This window comes from Sturnira hondurensis, unplaced genomic scaffold (assembly GCF_014824575.4).
Source record: "Sturnira hondurensis isolate 20B ecotype Veracruz unplaced genomic scaffold, ASM1482457v3 Scaffold0016617, whole genome shotgun sequence".
In the NCBI taxonomy this organism is placed as follows: Eukaryota; Metazoa; Chordata; class Mammalia; order Chiroptera; family Phyllostomidae; genus Sturnira; species Sturnira hondurensis.
Window position 1 is genome coordinate 3493004 of NW_028089248.1, and position 17152 is coordinate 3510155.

General features: G+C 51.4%; 1 protein-coding gene across 2 annotated transcripts in view; it reads left to right on the forward strand.

Annotated features, from left to right (window-relative positions):
* The first annotated feature begins 6555 nt into the window (after nucleotides 1-6555).
* BRD7 (bromodomain containing 7) overlaps nucleotides 6556-17152 on the forward strand; it is a 33239-nt gene continuing 22642 nt past the window's right edge. Inside the window, exons 1-2 of one of the 2 annotated variants that reach the window (XM_037066356.1) lie at nucleotides 6556-6848; nucleotides 7283-7491. In XM_037066356.1, coding sequence (XP_036922251.1) covers nucleotides 6800-6848; nucleotides 7283-7491 — 258 coding nt within the window. In that variant the 5' untranslated portion in view covers nucleotides 6556-6799. The remainder of the gene's footprint in view (nucleotides 6849-7282; nucleotides 7492-17152) is intronic. The other variant, XM_037066357.1, reaches the window with a different exon arrangement.

Here is a 17152-nt window from a genome sequence, read left to right on the forward strand (position 1 = left end):
TGAGTACGAGTGGTTTATTGGGAAGTGGGCGAGGGCAGAGACTAAAGCCAATGACGGATGTCTTATCTCTGTGGGCATCTGGAGCCTAGTCTCCCGGGAAGCTGAAAGAGATGGGATAGAGGAGGTGGTGAGAGACGAGTGTGGGAACAACATTCCGGGACACAGGAACTGCACACACGAAGGCCGTGCATGGTGGGAGAGCATGGCATGGTCCAAGGACTGAAATTGGGCAAATTAGGTCTGTAGTACAACAAGTGAAAATGGGCTGTGGCCCAGGATTGGGTGGGAGAAGAGGGCCTGGGGCCAGGTCACACAGAGCTTTATAGGCCCAGGACAGGAGCTCGGGTCTCATCTGCATGGGAGGGGGGCTGCTGAAGGTTTGCGAACAGGATGATGATACTGTCTCAGCTCATCCGTTTGTAAAGGTCACTCTGGCTGTTCAGGGTGAGCAGGTCGAGATTGGGGCAGAGGGGAGGCTGTAAGACACGGCAGCTCTTGCTCAGTCAATGTCAAGGGCAAAGAGACGGGACCCTCTGTGAAGACTTTGCAGCGGGGATTGTCACACAAATGAAAGCTGAACAGACAGAAATGAAGGAAAAGGTTATATTTCCCACTCCAAGCTTTCTCCTCCTGAATAAAGGGGAAACTTGTGTTTTTCCTTTTGCCGCCTCAGAAACTAGAAAGAGATGGCCATTCATCCACCCGGGCCTTCCCAGCCACCTACTGTAGGATTACACATCAATGACAGCAAAGCATCAGCAGTTCCGAGAGCAAATAACTCAACAACGTGGTAAATTGGGCATAAATAGATCTGGCTGAGCCTCGCGAATTTTCTCCCGGGGCCCGACAGTGTCAGCAATTTCAAGCCTGATCCCTACTGGCCTCTGAAAGACAAGATCACAGAATTGGCGGGGGTGGGGTGGGGGCCGGGGGCAGAAAAACCTCCCTGATTGCATTTCTGTGCGCAAACGGGCACATTTGTGTCTTGGGTGATCAGGGCAAGTGTCGGCCATGCCAGTCAGAATGTGATTAGGAGGAAAGAGAGGCTCTTCCAGCTCTTCGTTGGTGACCAGTCTCGGGAAGGACAGGAGCCCACATCCTGTGAAGCGTGTTCATGTTGGTTAAATACCGTATGTTTATGTTCGACTGAGCACTGCCTGCCGGCCACGTTTGCACAGTGACACACCTCAGGGTTCTGTCCGTCTCAGACCCAGCAAAGCCCTTCCTCTTGGTCACATCCTCCTTCTCTGCCCCCTCACAGTGGCAGTCCCCTCCAGGGATGTAGAGACACTGAGCTTAGAAACAGTTACATTTCGTCTCTTCCTCCTTGCTCTGCCCATCCAGCGTTCGCCCATTCTCTGACGCTGCAGTAAGAGCAACCTGATTTTTCCTGAGGATCTCGACCCAGGCAATGTGGTTCAAGCAGCACCAACCTCCCATCCGAGCCCCCAGGTAGACTTGCAATTTGGTTCGTCACTGAATTATAGCACCATCATGACCACCCCTTCATGGTTAGGGGTTCAGGGTAGGCACCTGACCTACATCAGTACCACCAGATAACCCCATGACTCAGGCTAGGTTCATGCAATGGCAGGATGGAGGCCATGGGAGCTGGTCTGAGAAGGGCACGAGGGCAGAGGAAGCAAGCCAAGAGTTAAGAGAAGGCCTGGATCTTGCAACATCATTTGAGCCCCTGGATACAGCCATACCTGGAGCTCACCCTCATTAGGGGTGGATTTCTGACACCAAACTAAAGCATTCTCACCATCACATGGAGGTTGAGCAATGAGAGGATGAGGGCCAGGTATCTTGATTTCTCTTACCCTGGGTTATGGTCCAGTTGACTGCCTCCAACTGCTCGATCTAACTTGACTAATCCATGTGGCTTTACGTGCTGCTAAAAGGTGAATATCTTAAAAATGAAAACATCTGATCATAACAGTGCTCTGTCTTACTGAGTCACGGAGTCCTGGAAGGGCCCCTGGAGGTGTCATCGTTGAGTGGTTTTCAAAGATTGTTTTGCAACCTCTTGTTTCAAATGCAGGCATAAGCCGAGCTCTTAGGTATGAGAAGTAAAAATTGTGTCCTGCAGTGCAAATGTATCTTATCTTTTAAGTTAAAAGTCTTAGCATTTACTTTTTATAATCAACAAAGACCCACATTTTAATGTGTTTCCAAGGTATACAAATTGGTTATATAGGAAATCAGTAGAGAAAAATCAATGACACCAAAAGTTGTTTCTTTAAAAAGATCAATAAGATCAATTTGCCTCTAGACAGACTAAGAAAAATTACTAATTGGTAATTACTAATATCAAATGAAAAAGAAAATAGCCCTGCAGATCCTGTGGACATGAAGGAATAATAAAGGGACACTATGAACATTTCTATGCCCACAAATTTGATAACCTCAATGAAATGAACCACTTCCCTGAAAGGCACAATTAGCCAAATTCACACAAGAAGAAATAGACCATCTGGACAGACCTATATCTATTAAAGGTACTGAATCAATAATAAACAAATTTTCAAAACAGAAAGCACCAGGCCACATGGTGTCATTGGAAAAATCTAGCGAATATTTAAAGAACTATATTGAATATAATATTGTACGTCAACTGTAATTGAAAACTAAAAAATATTTTTTAAAAAAGTTGTAACAATTTTCTGCAACCTCCTTCAGAGACTGGGAGCTGAGAGAACACTTTCTAATTCATTCTATGACGCCGACATCATCCCAATTAAAAAAAAAACTAGACAACAACATTACAAGAAAAAAAAACTACAGCCCTGGCTGGTGTAACTCAGTGGATTGAGCACGGGCCTGTGAACCACATGATCGCGGTTCGATTCCCAGTCAGGGCACATGCCTGGGTTGCAGGCCGGTTCCCAGCAGGGGACACACGAGAGGCAACCACACATTGATATTTCTCTCCTTCTCTCCTTCCCTTCCCCTCTAAAGATAAATAAATAAAATCTTTAAAAAAAACTACAAATGAATATTTCTCTTAAACGTAGATATAAAAATCCTCAATAAGATACGGCACATTGTGAGGAAATGGGATCTGTCCCAGGCATGAAAAGCTGGGTCAACATTCGCCATCAATTAAAGTAACCCATCACATCAACAGGCTAAAGAAGAAAAATTTACACAATCACGTCAACAAATGCAGAAAAAGCATTTGACAAGATCCAACGCTCATTCATAATCTAAAAATATATCTCAATCAACTAGAGATAGGAACTTCCTCATCTGGATTATGATATCTGCAAAAATACCTATAGCTCACATACTTAATGGCGAGAAACCAGATGTTTGCCCTCTAAGATCAAGTACAAGGCAAGAATGTTTTCCCTTCTCAACCACCACTTTTGGAAATCATACTTGAAGTTCTGTAATAAGACAAGGAAAGGAAATACATATAAGAAGGAAGAAATTGTCTTTGCTCACAGATTGTATGATCATCTACATAAAAAAAATCTGAGAGAATCAACAACAAAAACTTGGAACTAATAAATGATTACGGCAAAGTTGCACGATACAAGGTTAATACACAAAAGCTGATCATTTTCCTATACACAACAATGAATACGTAGAGCGGATTCCCATCAACCCAGAAGGTTCTGCGCCTAGGGCACCCAACCTAAGACTCACCCTCCAGGTCAGTGTGGCTTCCCCATGGGGCCTTGCCTAACCCCCCAAGGAGACTCACAGGCCCTACCATAAGGTCACCCTCTTGTCTTCCTTCATAACAATTAGTACAACTGTCATTAAATAAGTATCTGGTAGCTACCTGTTTCACGTGTGTCTCTCTCATCAGACTGCAGACTTCGCAGGGAGGGGACCGTGTCTACTTTGGTCCTACTGTGTTCTAGCACCTAGCACGTGCCTGGCACGACAATAGGCACTCAACACAATTGGATGAAGGAAAGGCGGCAGGGAGGGAGGGTCTTTATGTTTCCTCTCTCCTATTAGAGTGAGGACTTCAGGTTCATCTTTGTCGTGGCAGAATCTGAGTCCCAATGACTTTCGGGGTTGTCAGCAGTGGACGTTATGGCTGGGCTCACTGTCCCCCCCGCAAGCAGCTCCAAAGCCACCAGGGCAGAGGCAGCCCCAATCCCCACATGGACAGCTGCCATCTGCTGCCCCTCTCCTGTTCACTCAGAGGCAGCATGGCTGTGACCGTAAGCAACCCTGGAAGCTGCGCTGTCAACAGCCTGTCACAGTGAATCACCTCGAGTCGCTGCATCTCCAAAGAGCTGCCCAGTGAACCAGCCTCGGCCCTGCGAGGGCCTCTCCCAGCCTTGGTGCCCGGTTGGCCAGGCTATACTGCCAAACTGGGGCGCCTGGCACAGCCTCTGGGAGCCTAGGCTTGGGAAATGCCACCTCCCTCCCTTCCCCTGGGGACATAGGACAGGGTGCCCCCAGCATACCCAGGAAAATGGGCCCTTTTGTACCCGCCTTCTGTTCTTTCACTCTTGGGCAAGAAGGCTTTTCACTCCTCACTTCCCTGACCCTCGTGCTCAACACACAGGCTGCGCAGGGCTGGGCCTGCTCGGTCCCCAGAGGGGAAACCTGAGGTTCAAACAGACGAGAGAGGAAGTAAGTAGTCCAAGAACAGCCAGACTTGGGGGTGCCTTGCCCAGGCTCCCTGCTGCGTGAGGGGCTCCGAGGAGCTCTGAGGACCACAGAGGGGCACAGGTGAGCATCTGAGAAGCCCCTGGTGTCCATGGCTTTTTTTGTCTGTCCAGATCATGAGGTCTGCTCCCCATAAGCCTCTTCCATCTATTGGCCATGAGGGGAAATTTGTCAAGGGTCCCCAAATTTGACTGGCCCTTTCGGAACTACCCCAACCCAGAGAGGCCACACTCTACTCCCAGGATCAGGTGTCTAACCCATCAGCTGTGTCCCTGAGGTCCCTCTCCACTGGGGCACTGATGCTTAAAGGCCCAGCTGAGGTGGGAACCTGGCCGGCCCCTGCCTCTCCTGAGGCCTGGGCCTAAGAACTGGGCAGAGGCCATTTCCTGGGAATGCCACACCCCCCAGTGGCCAGCCTTCCTCAGTGCCTCCCTCCTCCTCCTCCTCTGACTCTTCTGGAGGCCACCAGTCCCCCACCATAAAGACCCTCCAGAGAGGAGGAATCATCATTACAAAACAGTTCCTATTATTCACTCATTCACCCAACAAATATTTCTGGAGGGACTGTGCTGAGCCCATCCTGGCTGGAGGCTGCCCACAGTTCCTTGTACGTGGGGCTCTGCAACATGGCAACTTGCATCAACAAAGCACTCGAGCCAAGAAGGCAAGAGGGTTGCCTAGCAATACAGAAGTCACACTCTTATGTAGCTGAATCACAAAAGTACCATCTCATCAGCCTTGCCATATTCTGTTGGTTAGAAGCAAGTCTCGAGGCAGTCCCCGCTCAGGTGGAAGACACAAATACCAGCAGGCAGGAGTCTCTTGGGGTCATTTTTGAGTCTGCCTGACACAGCATGGCTCAGTTCAACTAGCATCTTCTGGCGCCTTTTATGTGCCAGGCACTGGCCTGGAGCTGGGAGTAAAACAATTAGGTGAGTTAGTGTTTCTGACTCCCAGGAACTTTTTCTGCGAAGCATCTGCTTCGGGCGGTTACTCATTTGTCCCAGCTGTGAACACCGGGGGAACTGTATGGGACCTCTGTTGAGGGGAAGAGGGAAACCACTCACTCCGTGGTATAAGTGCTAACCAGACCCTTTTCCAACATTCCAGAGCTGTCAGAGGGACGAAAGACACACAGAGAGTAAGCTGGCTCCGAGGGGTGTCTGCGCAGCAGTGGCCATGGTGCTGGGTGCTGTGGACACCAAGGGAACCAGACCAGACCCTGCCCTGGGCGAGCTGACGGCACACCTGGGAGCAGACACGTGAACTCATGGGTTCAGCCTGCAGTAAGCATGCCACCGTGGAGGCCAGACTCACGGGGCAGCTGGCACTGCAGTCTTCCTCAAGCAAAAGGAGTGATAGCCAATGGCCGAAACCAAGCTTGGCCCTGTACTTGGAGGCCTTTCCATGTCATCATATTAGATTTTTTTTTTTTAAGATTAGAATCCCTCAGTTACTGACGTGATGGGTTTGTTGGATCTGGCACCCAGTACGAGGCTCGATGTTAAATATCGTTAAATATTGTGCAAGGGAAACAGAGAGAACGCAGGAGGAGGGGTGACGAAAAGGGAGAAAAGGGGAAGAGAGTGGAAGGAGGACAGAGAGAAGGGGTAAAGAGAGAAGAAGTAAGAGAGGAAGAAAGAGATGAAGTGAGGGAGAGAAAGAAGCCGTCAGGAAAAGTTGCAAAGAGGAAGAGACAAGAGAGAGAGAGAGGAGAGAAGGGAAGGGAGCAAGGCAGTGGGGGAAGGAAGGAAGAGAGAAGTGAGAGAGGAGGGAGAGAAGCGGACGTTCTGAGCGTGGGCCACGCCCCCACCACGCCCCCGGCTCGAACTCCGCCCCCAGCCCGCGGTCTGCAGTGCCACCTCCAGCCGCCAGGGGCCGCTACGCGCAGTTGGCCGCACGCTGCGTGCCCGCCGGGCCCTCTCTCCCGCCTTCGCGCTGGCCGCTCGCTGACCTGCCGCCTCCCTCGGGCTCCGGCCGCGTCTCGCTCGCCGTCTTCTCGTGAGGGGCCTCGCGCCGCTCGGCGCACGCCGCCCCACTGCCTCGCGGCGCGGGGTCTCGTGGGCCCCGCTCCCGCCCTCCGCTCGCCTGGCCCGGACCGGAAGCGGCGCCGCACGGCCTGGGCCTGGCGCGGGGGGCGGGCACCGGGGCCCGGTCCGACATGGGCAAGAAGCACAAGAAGCACAAGTCGGACAAACACCTCTACGAGGGTGAGGAGTGGGCCGCGGCGGGGGACAGCAAGCCCGCGGCCGCTCGGGGGGCATTTTGCGTCTTCCGCACCCCCTCGAGCGCCCGAGGCGGACCGGGGCCGCGCCTCCCACGGGCAGGCCCGGACCCGCGAAGGGGGCGCGACCGCCGGACGCAGCGCGGACCCTGGGCAGGGGCGGCGGCGACACCCAGGACCCCTGGCCCCGGCAGGTGGCGTAGGGAGGCGTGAGACGGCCCCGAGAGGCCCCGAGAGGCCCGGCGGCGTTCGGGGCACCCACTCGGCGAGCGCCCGTCGTTCAACAGGTGCTTCGGGGGCGCCCGCTGCGTGCCCGGCGCCGCCGGGGCTTCCTTTGCCTCCCCTCCCCGCGGCCCTGGGGCTGTGCACGCCACCCCACGAGTGCCTCTTTTAATCCAGCCCCTTTCCCTCTCTTTAAAGAGTACGTAGAGAAGCCCCTGAAGCTGGTTCTTAAAGTGGGAGGGAACGAAGTCACCGAGCTCTCCACCGGCAGCTCGGGGCACGACTCGAGCCTCTTCGAAGACAAGAACGATCATGACAAACACAAGGACCGAAAGCGGAAAAAGAGAAAGAAAGGCGAGAAGCAGGTTCCAGGGGAAGAGAAGGGGAGAAAACGCCGGCGCGTGAAGGTAAATTTGGCTGCGCGGCTTCTGCTTCGCACAGGTGGCCCCCGTCCCTGCTCCCGCCTCCTGCTGCCCAGCTCACCTCCTTTCCTCCGGCCCGAGAGCCGAGAGAGGGGAGTGCCGCGCGAGGCCGTCTTGTTTTGAGCAGGCGCGGGGCTGAGTGGAAACGCGAATCACCCGTGCCTTTTAGCAGTTCTGTTTAATTATACTCGGAGACAGCTGTGCTCACCCATCGGGTGTCTGAGCAGCTCACCCTGATTGCCAGAAGCTGCTTCTGAGCGTCGGTTCCACCTCCGAGAGCCTCAGGTTCCAGCATTGTCAAATACTTGTTTAAAAAGTGCAGGGGACCCCCCTGGCGGGGTGGCCCGGTTGGTTGGAGCATCGGCCCCATACGATAAAGTTGAGGGTTCGATCCCCAGTCAGGGCACATGAGGGACTCGACCAGTGAGTGCATCAATAAGTGGAACAAGTCGATGTTTCTCTCCGTCTCCCTTGAGCACGCTCACTTTCTCTAAAGTCAGTAAATTTTAAAAAATAAAGTGAATAGGATCTGTAAAGGTTCACATTTTGCTCCAAAACAAATGCTATAATGCCGAATGTTTAACGGGCAACCTCCATCTTTTAAAACAAAGTTTAAGTCATTGAAGAGGAAAATTTGATTGAGACCTTTAAGGGATGTGACACCAGTAATAAAAATAAGCATTTTCTTGACAGTTGACAGTTGATAGACAGAAAGTAAGTAGCTGCCCCCTTGGTTTCTGAGCTGGGCAGAACCCTAATAGTTAATCTTGCCTCCAGGGGTGATCGCAGGCGTGCCCGGAAATCTCCTAGCCCCCTGCCTGTCCCGGCCCAACCCTGTCACTAAGGGCCTGCTTAAGTCCACTGCTGTATCTCGAAGATAGACTCTTATAGGTTAGTTTTGTAGTTTCTCTTCTGTTTAGATTCACAGTGGAAGTGTTCTGTTCCGTGCGACTGAACACGTGGGGGGAGTCGTTAAATCTCAGCCTCTCTGCTCAGTTCCTCTTGCCTTTCCTGAGACTGACAGTATATTGAACTATCCTGTGTTTCCCTTTCTTAAATCATGTCCAGATATACATAGGATTTTTTAACAAGAATTTCTAGTGGCCCGGAAGTGAGCAAAGTGGGGGAGAGAGTCTCCCTCACCCCAAACCCTCACATAGCCTCCCTCTCGGGAGGTAACTAGTTGTTTTGTTTTCTTCGTTAGTAGTATAGTAATTTGTGACCATAGTTTTAAAGAGAGTATTGCATGGCTTTTGACACAAAAGTGTCCTGCTCCATCCTGGAGATTTACTTCCTAAACGCTTTAGTTTTCTTTTTGTACATTCATCTCCGTTTCTAAACATTGGTCTGCATTGCCGCTTACTGATGTCTCCGCTTACGTCTCTTACCGGCATCACGTTTCGGAGGACGGGAATGTAAATCAATGTGCTCATACTGCTTCGCACCCCCACTTCCTCCCTCACCCCCCCAGTGTAGGTACAGCACACTGGTCGGTGGAACCGGTGTTTGGTGTTGGTGTGTAGTTACTGCTCACCGGAGGCAGATAGGACACACGGACCTGAAAACCAGTCCCGTTGCTGTGTTGCACCCAGTAAGGCACTTCCCTTTTTTTCAGGACGTCATTCTTGCAGCCCTGCGGCCCCTCCTGCTCTGGCCTGGATTAGGGTTTTCCAGGCCTGCTGGGACCGGCGTCTTCCTCTTGATTTATCCCCTAATTCTAGGGAGTCTTAACTCTGGCAGCTTCCTAAGAAAGTGTTCGTGGGAGGTAGATTCCTACAGGGTCTCACAGGGTGAAAACCCTTGTCCTACCTTCTTGAGGTGTCACCTTCGTGCGGTGTCACCTTCATGTGGTGTCCGCGTGTAGGTTGGTGGCTTGACTCGGCCTGGAACTCTGGAGTGAAAACTCTTTCCTCCCAGGACCGTGAGACCTTTGCCATGTTGTCCTCTGGCCTCCAGATTTGCTGTTGAGCAGTCTGTTGCTGTCGTGATTCTCAGCGCTTTGTGTGTGACCAGCGTTTGCCCTCTCGAAGGCGTCAGGGTCCTCCCCTTGGTCTTCAGTGCTGTGTTTCACAATGAACGGCCTTGCTTTCAGTTCTGAGGTGGGAGCTCAAAGGGTGCCTGTGCTCGCTCCCTGCGTGCTGCGTGCTCTCCGGCACCCCTGCCAGCCTCCCTGTGGGACTCCCGGGCTCAGCCTCTGAATTTTCTCCCCTCCTCCTTTCTCTCTCTCTGCTTCTCTGTGTTCTCCCTTCAAGGAGAGTGCCTAACCATTATCTTCTGGTTCTGCTACTGAATTTTATTTCAGATCTTGCTTTTTGAATGTCTAAGAAATCATTTTGTTCTTGAATGGTCCTCGTTTTAGTGGCATCTTGTTTTTTCTTTTTTTGACTTTTTTTTTGCTCTCTGTAGTGTCTTTATTTCTCCTAAAGTTCTTTAATTTATTTGGTCTCTTCTGTCAAAATCGTCCTTCAGTTATCTGTTGAGCCTTTATAGCCCGTCAGCCGATAAATGTGTAGCACAGAAAGGCTGGGTAAGTGCTTTGCACCTAGACAAGGTCTTGGTGGTGGGTGGACTTCACCGTTGGAGTCCCTGAGCAGAGACCTGATCATTGGAGCAGACCCCAAATGTCTGTCCCTACAGGAGGCTTTGTCTGGGCGTTTCAGTGTCCACAGAGAAAAGCCGCCCTGCTCTCAGCCCCGCTCCTCCCCCCACTTCTAACCGGGCCCAGATCTGGAGGCCCTGATGCCCTGCGTCCGTCTCCGAGTTCTGAGGTTTTCCATGTTCTGGGGTGTGCACTTTGCTCATAGCTGTCTGCCTCTTCATGCAGGAAGTAGCTCGCCTTCTCCGATCTGCAAACCCCCTGCTTGCCTTGCATTTCCCCAGTGTGTTGGCATCTTTCATTCACCGTTGTCCCTTCTGCCATCAACTCCTGTATCTGGACACTGGGGTGTAGCCCCTTTAACCACTTCCAGTTGTACTTCCGCCAGTTACCCCATAATGCCAGCCGAGGAGTTCTTCATGTCGCATCCGGTCAGCTGGCTCCTTGTTCATCCCACTCAGTTATGTTGATGCGCCACGTCTTGCGTCATGTGACAGGACTGTTCACGTTACCCGTGAGGCTGCAGTGAGCCTCATTGTGCACATACCTTGTACACTGTTCTAAGGATGTCTTCAGAGTAGTTTCTTGGAATTCCCTTCCGTTCCAGCCACGCTGCCCTTTCCTGACAGTGGCTTTAAATAGCATTAGCTACCATTATATTTTTACTCCCTGCAGATTAAGATGCCGTTGCACCCACAGTCGCAGGCAGACGACACCTTGCACAGTAGGACAAGCAGGAAAGGCAGAGTGGAGGCTCAGAAGAGTGAAGTGAGTTTGCTCAGGGTCCCACTGCCTGGGGGCTTGGGACTAGAAATCTCAGGACGTTCCAGGTTCCCTGAGGCCATCAGCTCTGTAGAGGCCATTTGAGTCGTCTCTTTTCTCCAGGCCAGAACAATGAGAAGATAAACCCTATAGTTTTCCAAAGGCGTCTTAGTTAAGTTTTGAGTAGGACGTCTCTGAGCATGTTAGTTTGAAGGGCCCGACCGGTAGGACCGGTAGTGTTTCTCCCTGCAGGACACGGAGCACTTAGCACGCCTTGGTTATCTCAGCATTGTAGCTGTGCCGTGATCTCAGCATTGCAGCTGCGACGGTGCTGGCTGCTTCCCCGTAAACATTTGCGTGCTGAGCAGTTGGCAGAGAATTTACACGCTGGATAACTGTGTTACATAGCATTGCCCTTTCCTGAAGATTCAGCCTTAAACGTTTTCAAGTCACTTATTCCTGTGTTATAAAAAAAAAAAGACGGCGCATGAACAGTGCTCACACCACGTGCTGTAACCTCACGGGCACACGGGCACAGTAGAACTAAGGTTCCAGAGGCACGGCTCTGTGTGGGCCATCACGCCGGTGACGTGGCGACTTGCAAAAATTACAGAAGTGTTTACGAAGTCACTGTAAGTAACGTGACACAGTCGTACGCCCGTTATGATTGCTAAAAAACCGGCACTTTACAGAGGACTGGCACTTACTAAGCACATATTATTTGTTGGGTTCTGTGCTCCGTGCTGTACGTATGAGGTCTGTCCAGAAGGTATCCAGCCATGTAATATAAAAAAGAGACATTTGTTGAAGAAGACACAAGAAACATTGTCCATAAGACAATAACACCTCGGTCCCCTTCAAATTAAGCACCTTGGGACCTCACACAGTTCTCCCAACCACTATCAGCTGTCCCATCATATTTTCCTGAATCTCATGGACAGCCTGAAGTCTCTTCCCTTTCAAAGGTGGTTTTAGTTTTGGGAAAAGTCAGGAGTTGCAGAGCACCAAATCTGGGCTGTAGGGGGGCTGAGTCACCTGGGTAACTTGATATTTCACCAAAAAACTCTTCGCAGAGATGTAATGCATGAGCAGGTGGGTTGTGATGAAGCTGCCCATCACCAGTTGCCCACAGCTGCAGCCTCTGAATCACCCGAATAGTTTCCGCAGAGGAGTGTTCAAACTTAACACGTAATCTGATGCAGATACATTGCTCTGCTCAGTCATTTTTTATTTTATTTATTTATTTTAGATTTTATTTATTTAACTTTAGAGGGCAAGAGAAGGAGAGAAATATCAATGTATGGTTGCTTTTTGTTCGTCCCCTGCTGGGAACTGGCCTGCATCCCAGGCATGTGCCCTGACTGGGAATCAAACTGCGATCCTCTGGTTCGCAGGCCTGCGCTCAATCCACTGAGCCACACCAGCCAGGGCTGCTCAGTCATTTTTTAATGTGACAGCCACACAGTACACACGCTTACTCAATGGGTGTCTACCGACCGTACTGACTAGTACAGTGCAGTTGACGTTGTCACGCATGTGCGCTCCTGTCCTCTCTTCCTTGGCTGCCAGGTTCCATCGATGTTGCGCAGACTGTTCTTGTCATATTAACAATGGCTGGATTTTCCCAACAGACCTGGAATGTAAAAGGGAGAAGTGGGTAGTTAGTATTTAATGGGCATGGAAAAGTTCTGGAAGTTGGGTGTACGGAATGTGAGTATACTCAGCACTACTCCTCACCATTAGCTTCATCGTCTTTCTCCCTTTTTTAATGTTATTTATTAGAGGAGAAGGGAACAAGAAAGAGAGAGAAACATTAACGTGAGAGAGAAACATCAGTCAGTTGCCTCTCTCACACGTGCCCCACCTGGGCCCGGGCCTGTGCCCTGACCTGGAGTCCACCTGGCGACCCCCGCTTTGCAGGATGCCGCCCAGCCCACTGGGCCACTCCCATGGGGCTCATCTCTTAAAAAAACGCGATAGACTACACATAGCATAAAATTCGCTGTCTTAACCATTTTTGAGCATTCCATTTGGTAGTGTTGAATACATTCACATGGTGGTGCAACCAGCTTTCAGAACTTCCTCACGTCCACTGAATGCTGAGTCCCCACTGCCCCTTCCGCCGGTCCCTGGTGACCACTGTCTTGTTGATACGCTGCGTCTCCAAGTGAGGCTGCTCTGCGGACCTCACGCAGGGGGAGCCATGCAGTCTTTGTCTTTCTGCACGGGGCTTGTTTCACTTGGCATGGTGTCATCAGGGTTCATCCATGTTGTGGCGTGTGTTAGAATTCCCTTCCTTTTTAAGACCGAGCAGCCTGTGCTGTGTGTATGTGCCATACTGTGTCTGTCTGTCCCTCACCGGATGTGGGCTTCGCTCCCGCCTTCTCACTGTTGGACATAATGCTGCTGTGAACACGGACCTCGTTGTCCCAGGACCCTGCTTCAGTGTGTTCGGGCACATTCCCGGAAGTGGGGCGGCTGGGTCGTGTTATCCTGTCTTTTTTAAGTGAGAAGACGGAGACTCAGAGAGGTTGGATTAGCCTCCTTGCTGTCACACAGTCAGAGCCAGAGGAGGAAATCACACCCTGCCCTCGTGGGGTCTTCAGTCTAAAATTGTTGTTAACGTGGCCACCAGCCTCCACCCCTTCACGGCACGGGGAAGAGTAGGCTCGAGGCCCCAGCAGATGCTGAATCTTCACTCTGATGCTCCCGAGTGTCCTTGCAGCTGCGTTCTTCGAGTGTTGTGCAGTTAAATGCAAAGGACCACACATGTGAAGCCACGAGTCAAGTTTTATGGCCTGCTGCAGGTGTTTTCAAGGCAGCCTGGCACCCAGCGTTCAGTCCTGGGCTGGCTTGAAAAGCCGGCTCCTGATGGAATGCTGCGCTGCTGCCTGGAGACGTGCGGTGAGGGAGCTTGCGCCCCGTGTTGGGAGTTAAGGACGGGAGCCCGAAGGCGGGCAGGTGTGAGGGTGTGTGTAGGGATGTGAAGGAGCATGAAGAGGAGGGTGGGGTGAGGTGTGAGAGGCAGCTGTGAATGGGCAGGCTGTGCGGAGTCCAGTGTTCTGGATGGAAGAGCGATCGAAGTTGAGTCTCAGTGATGTTGGTCTGTTAACAGTAACAGCGTGTGTGGGAGGAGCTGAGATCGAGGTGAGGGGACCCACTGCAAGGCTTGGCCCTGGAAGAGCTCCAGGAAAGGCCTGAACCCTTCCCCGAGATCCAGGCTGTTCCCTGTTCCATCCAGACAGCCTTGCAGGTCGGCTGCAGGTTTCGCTGCACAAGAAGCTAGGCTGGTCCCATCGCCAGGGATGTTGTCAGAATAAAATGAGTTATTTAAAATTTTTTTAATTTTAAGCATTAACATGTAGGATATTTATAAAGCTGAGGTTAAGTAAAATTTAATGAAAATGGAAAGCTTGTTTTACATAAATAAATTCTAATGAGCACTGTACCAAGCCCCGAGGGGAATGTGCACCCACAAAAGTCGACCCTGGAGTGTTTGCTGTGTGCCAGGCACTGGTCTCAGTTCTTTGTTTAGTACAGGGTGGGGAGGGGGAGTGCCTTTAATCCCGAGAGCCCTGTGACCAGCGTCGTGACCAGCAGGGGTGGGGTAGGGGGTGTCTTATCCTTTCCTTGGAGTTAACTGAGGTGTGGAGGTTGGGGTAGCTTGTAACTATGGAGGAGAAATGAGCAACTGTAATTATTAACAAAGTGGGAATTCTCCCAAAACACAAGTCGTTGACTTGTGTGCTGTGACATCCGCCACACCCAAGACCTCAGGGTTGCTGTGGCTTATCTGGGGTGACAGCCAGCCCTGCCCCTTGCCCCTTGCCCCTCTCAAGGACACATCTTTCCAGAGAAGGGAGGGCTCTAAGGCCGTCAGAGCAGTGTCGCACCTCTATGCCGAGGCCCATTTCCCTATCTGTGCAGCAGATTATTACCAGGCGCACGTCCCCGCCAGACTCTGCTCCGGCCCCCTGATGAGCTGGAACGCACATCACCCACCGGCTCCACAGGAGCTCGGCGGGAGGGTGGGAATCAGGTGTGGGAGGGCACGTGGAGGCCTGGGCCTGCCGAGCGCAGACAGGGGTGTGACCACGGTGTCCTGGGAGTCTCGAGGACAGTGTCTCGTTCTGCTGTGGGGGCTGGGGAGTGCTGCCCTGAGGGTTGGCCAGACTGTGTGGCCAGTGCAGTTTCAACCTAGGGCCAAAAGTGAGGGGCAGCTTCCAGGTAATAGAACTGGTTCTAAATACATATGTATAAAATCCCCAAACTAGCCAGTCTGAAGGACAGACAGGGCTTACTCCCCAGACTTCAGCTGTTCAGTTGCATGCCTACCTGTTGCTCTTTCATGCTGCCTCCTGTGGGGCAGGGGCCCTACCCGCAGGGACCGCCAGGGAAGCAGGCAGGCACTTGTGTCAGTAATAGAGAGCAGTGAGTGTTATTAATATCAGCGAGCCAAGATTTGCTTCTGAAGTGTTACAGCTTCGTGGAATAGCCTGCCACTGAGTCATGGGCAAATTAGAATGCAGTCTGAAATCGGTACGATGTGTCGTAGTTACGGAAATAGCCGCTTCGCCTCTGTCCTGCTCCAGACCCACATGCCCCCGGGAGGCCTCCTCTGCCTGAATGTGCCCGCCTGCCGCCGCCCCAGCCTGGCTGGGTCCTCTGCCCTCAGATTCCAGCCCTGGTGTTTCTCCTGAGAAGCTTTCCTGCCCTCCTCCAGTCTAAATTAGACTCACCCAGCAGTTCCACTCTCCTTGAAATCTGTTTGGTTTTTGACATAAGCTGTTTAATGTCCGTCTGTGTCGTCACACGGCCAGACTCGGGGGCAAGGCTATGCGTGGGCTGGGGAGCGGTGTGTGTCCGCACTGTGGAGCTCATGTCTTGCTGATGGCAGGACCTGCCCTGTGGTTCCGCCCTCGGATTCCACAGACACTGCCTCATTTGGTCCCCGTGGCATCCCCTGAGGCGTGCAGGTCTGTCTTAAAAACTCGAAAATGGGTCTACCCCCGGTGACACAGTGTGTCCGCCACCTCATAACTGGCAGGCAGCGATGTCCCATTTCTCCACATTCCCTTCAGAACTTGATGTCTACAGGTATTTAATTTTTATTTAATTTTTTAAAGATTTTATTTATTTATTTTTTGAGGGGACGGGAAGGAGAAAGGAACAGAAACAGCAATGTGAAGTTGCATCTTGCGCACCCCACACTGGGGAACCTGGCCTACAACCCAGGGATGTGCCCTGACTGGGAATCGAACCAGCGCCCTTTTGGTTTGCAGGCCGGCACTCAGTCCACTGAGTCACACCATTCATGGCTACAGAGATTTTAATTTTTGCCAATCAGGTGTGAAATGCCTTCCTGTTTTAATTTTCTATTTTTTAAACATTTTATTTATCTTTAGAGGGGAAGGGAAAGAGAGGGAGATAAATGTCAATGTATGGTTGCCTCTCGTGCGTCCCCTGCTGGGAACTGGCCTGCAACCCAGGCGTGGGCCCTGACTGGGAATCAAACCATGATCCTTTGGTTCACAGGCCTGTGCTCAATCCACTGAGCTACGCCAGCCAGGGCATCCTTCTTGTTTTTAAATTTTAACTCTTAATTTAGGAAGCTTGAGCTAATTTTCATGTCTCTTGACATTTCAGGTTTCTTCTGAGAAAAAAGATATTGTGATCAAAGATACCTGTGATACTCTACCCATTTTTATTGGGTTATTTACCTTTTTACATGAATGCAGAGATGCTTATGTAATCTTTGCTAATACTTTTGAGTTATTTATATTTCAAGCCCTTTATCTCAGGCAGTAGCCCACCTTTGAGCTTCGTTTGTGGGTAAGAAAAATTTTCTCCACTTTTGGGTCATAAAGACTCTTGATCTGACATTTGAAAGTTTTGCTTTGCACACTAAGTCTTCGTATGTCTGGGGCTTGCTTCTGAGTGTGGTACGAGGGCGAGGCAGCGGGCGATCCCAGCCCTGCCTCGCACCCGACTTGCCCTCCGTGTGTGTCTGTTTCTGGCCTCCATCACCGCTCCTCTGGGTCCGTCTGTGTCTCCCTGTGTCAGACCCACACGGTGTTGTTTGTCTGTGCTGTCACTTCACACAAACACTGTGTGTCTAGTAAGACCCGTGCTGTGGGGACCTTCTTCAAACCCATTCTGATTCTGACGGTTCTGGATCTGAGCTTCAGAGTAAGTTCCATGATGGGCTCGTCAGATCCCCTGACAAGGGGGGATCCCATCGCACAGTTTGGGTTGGCGTCGTGTTTTATTGTAGGTTACTTTGGAGAG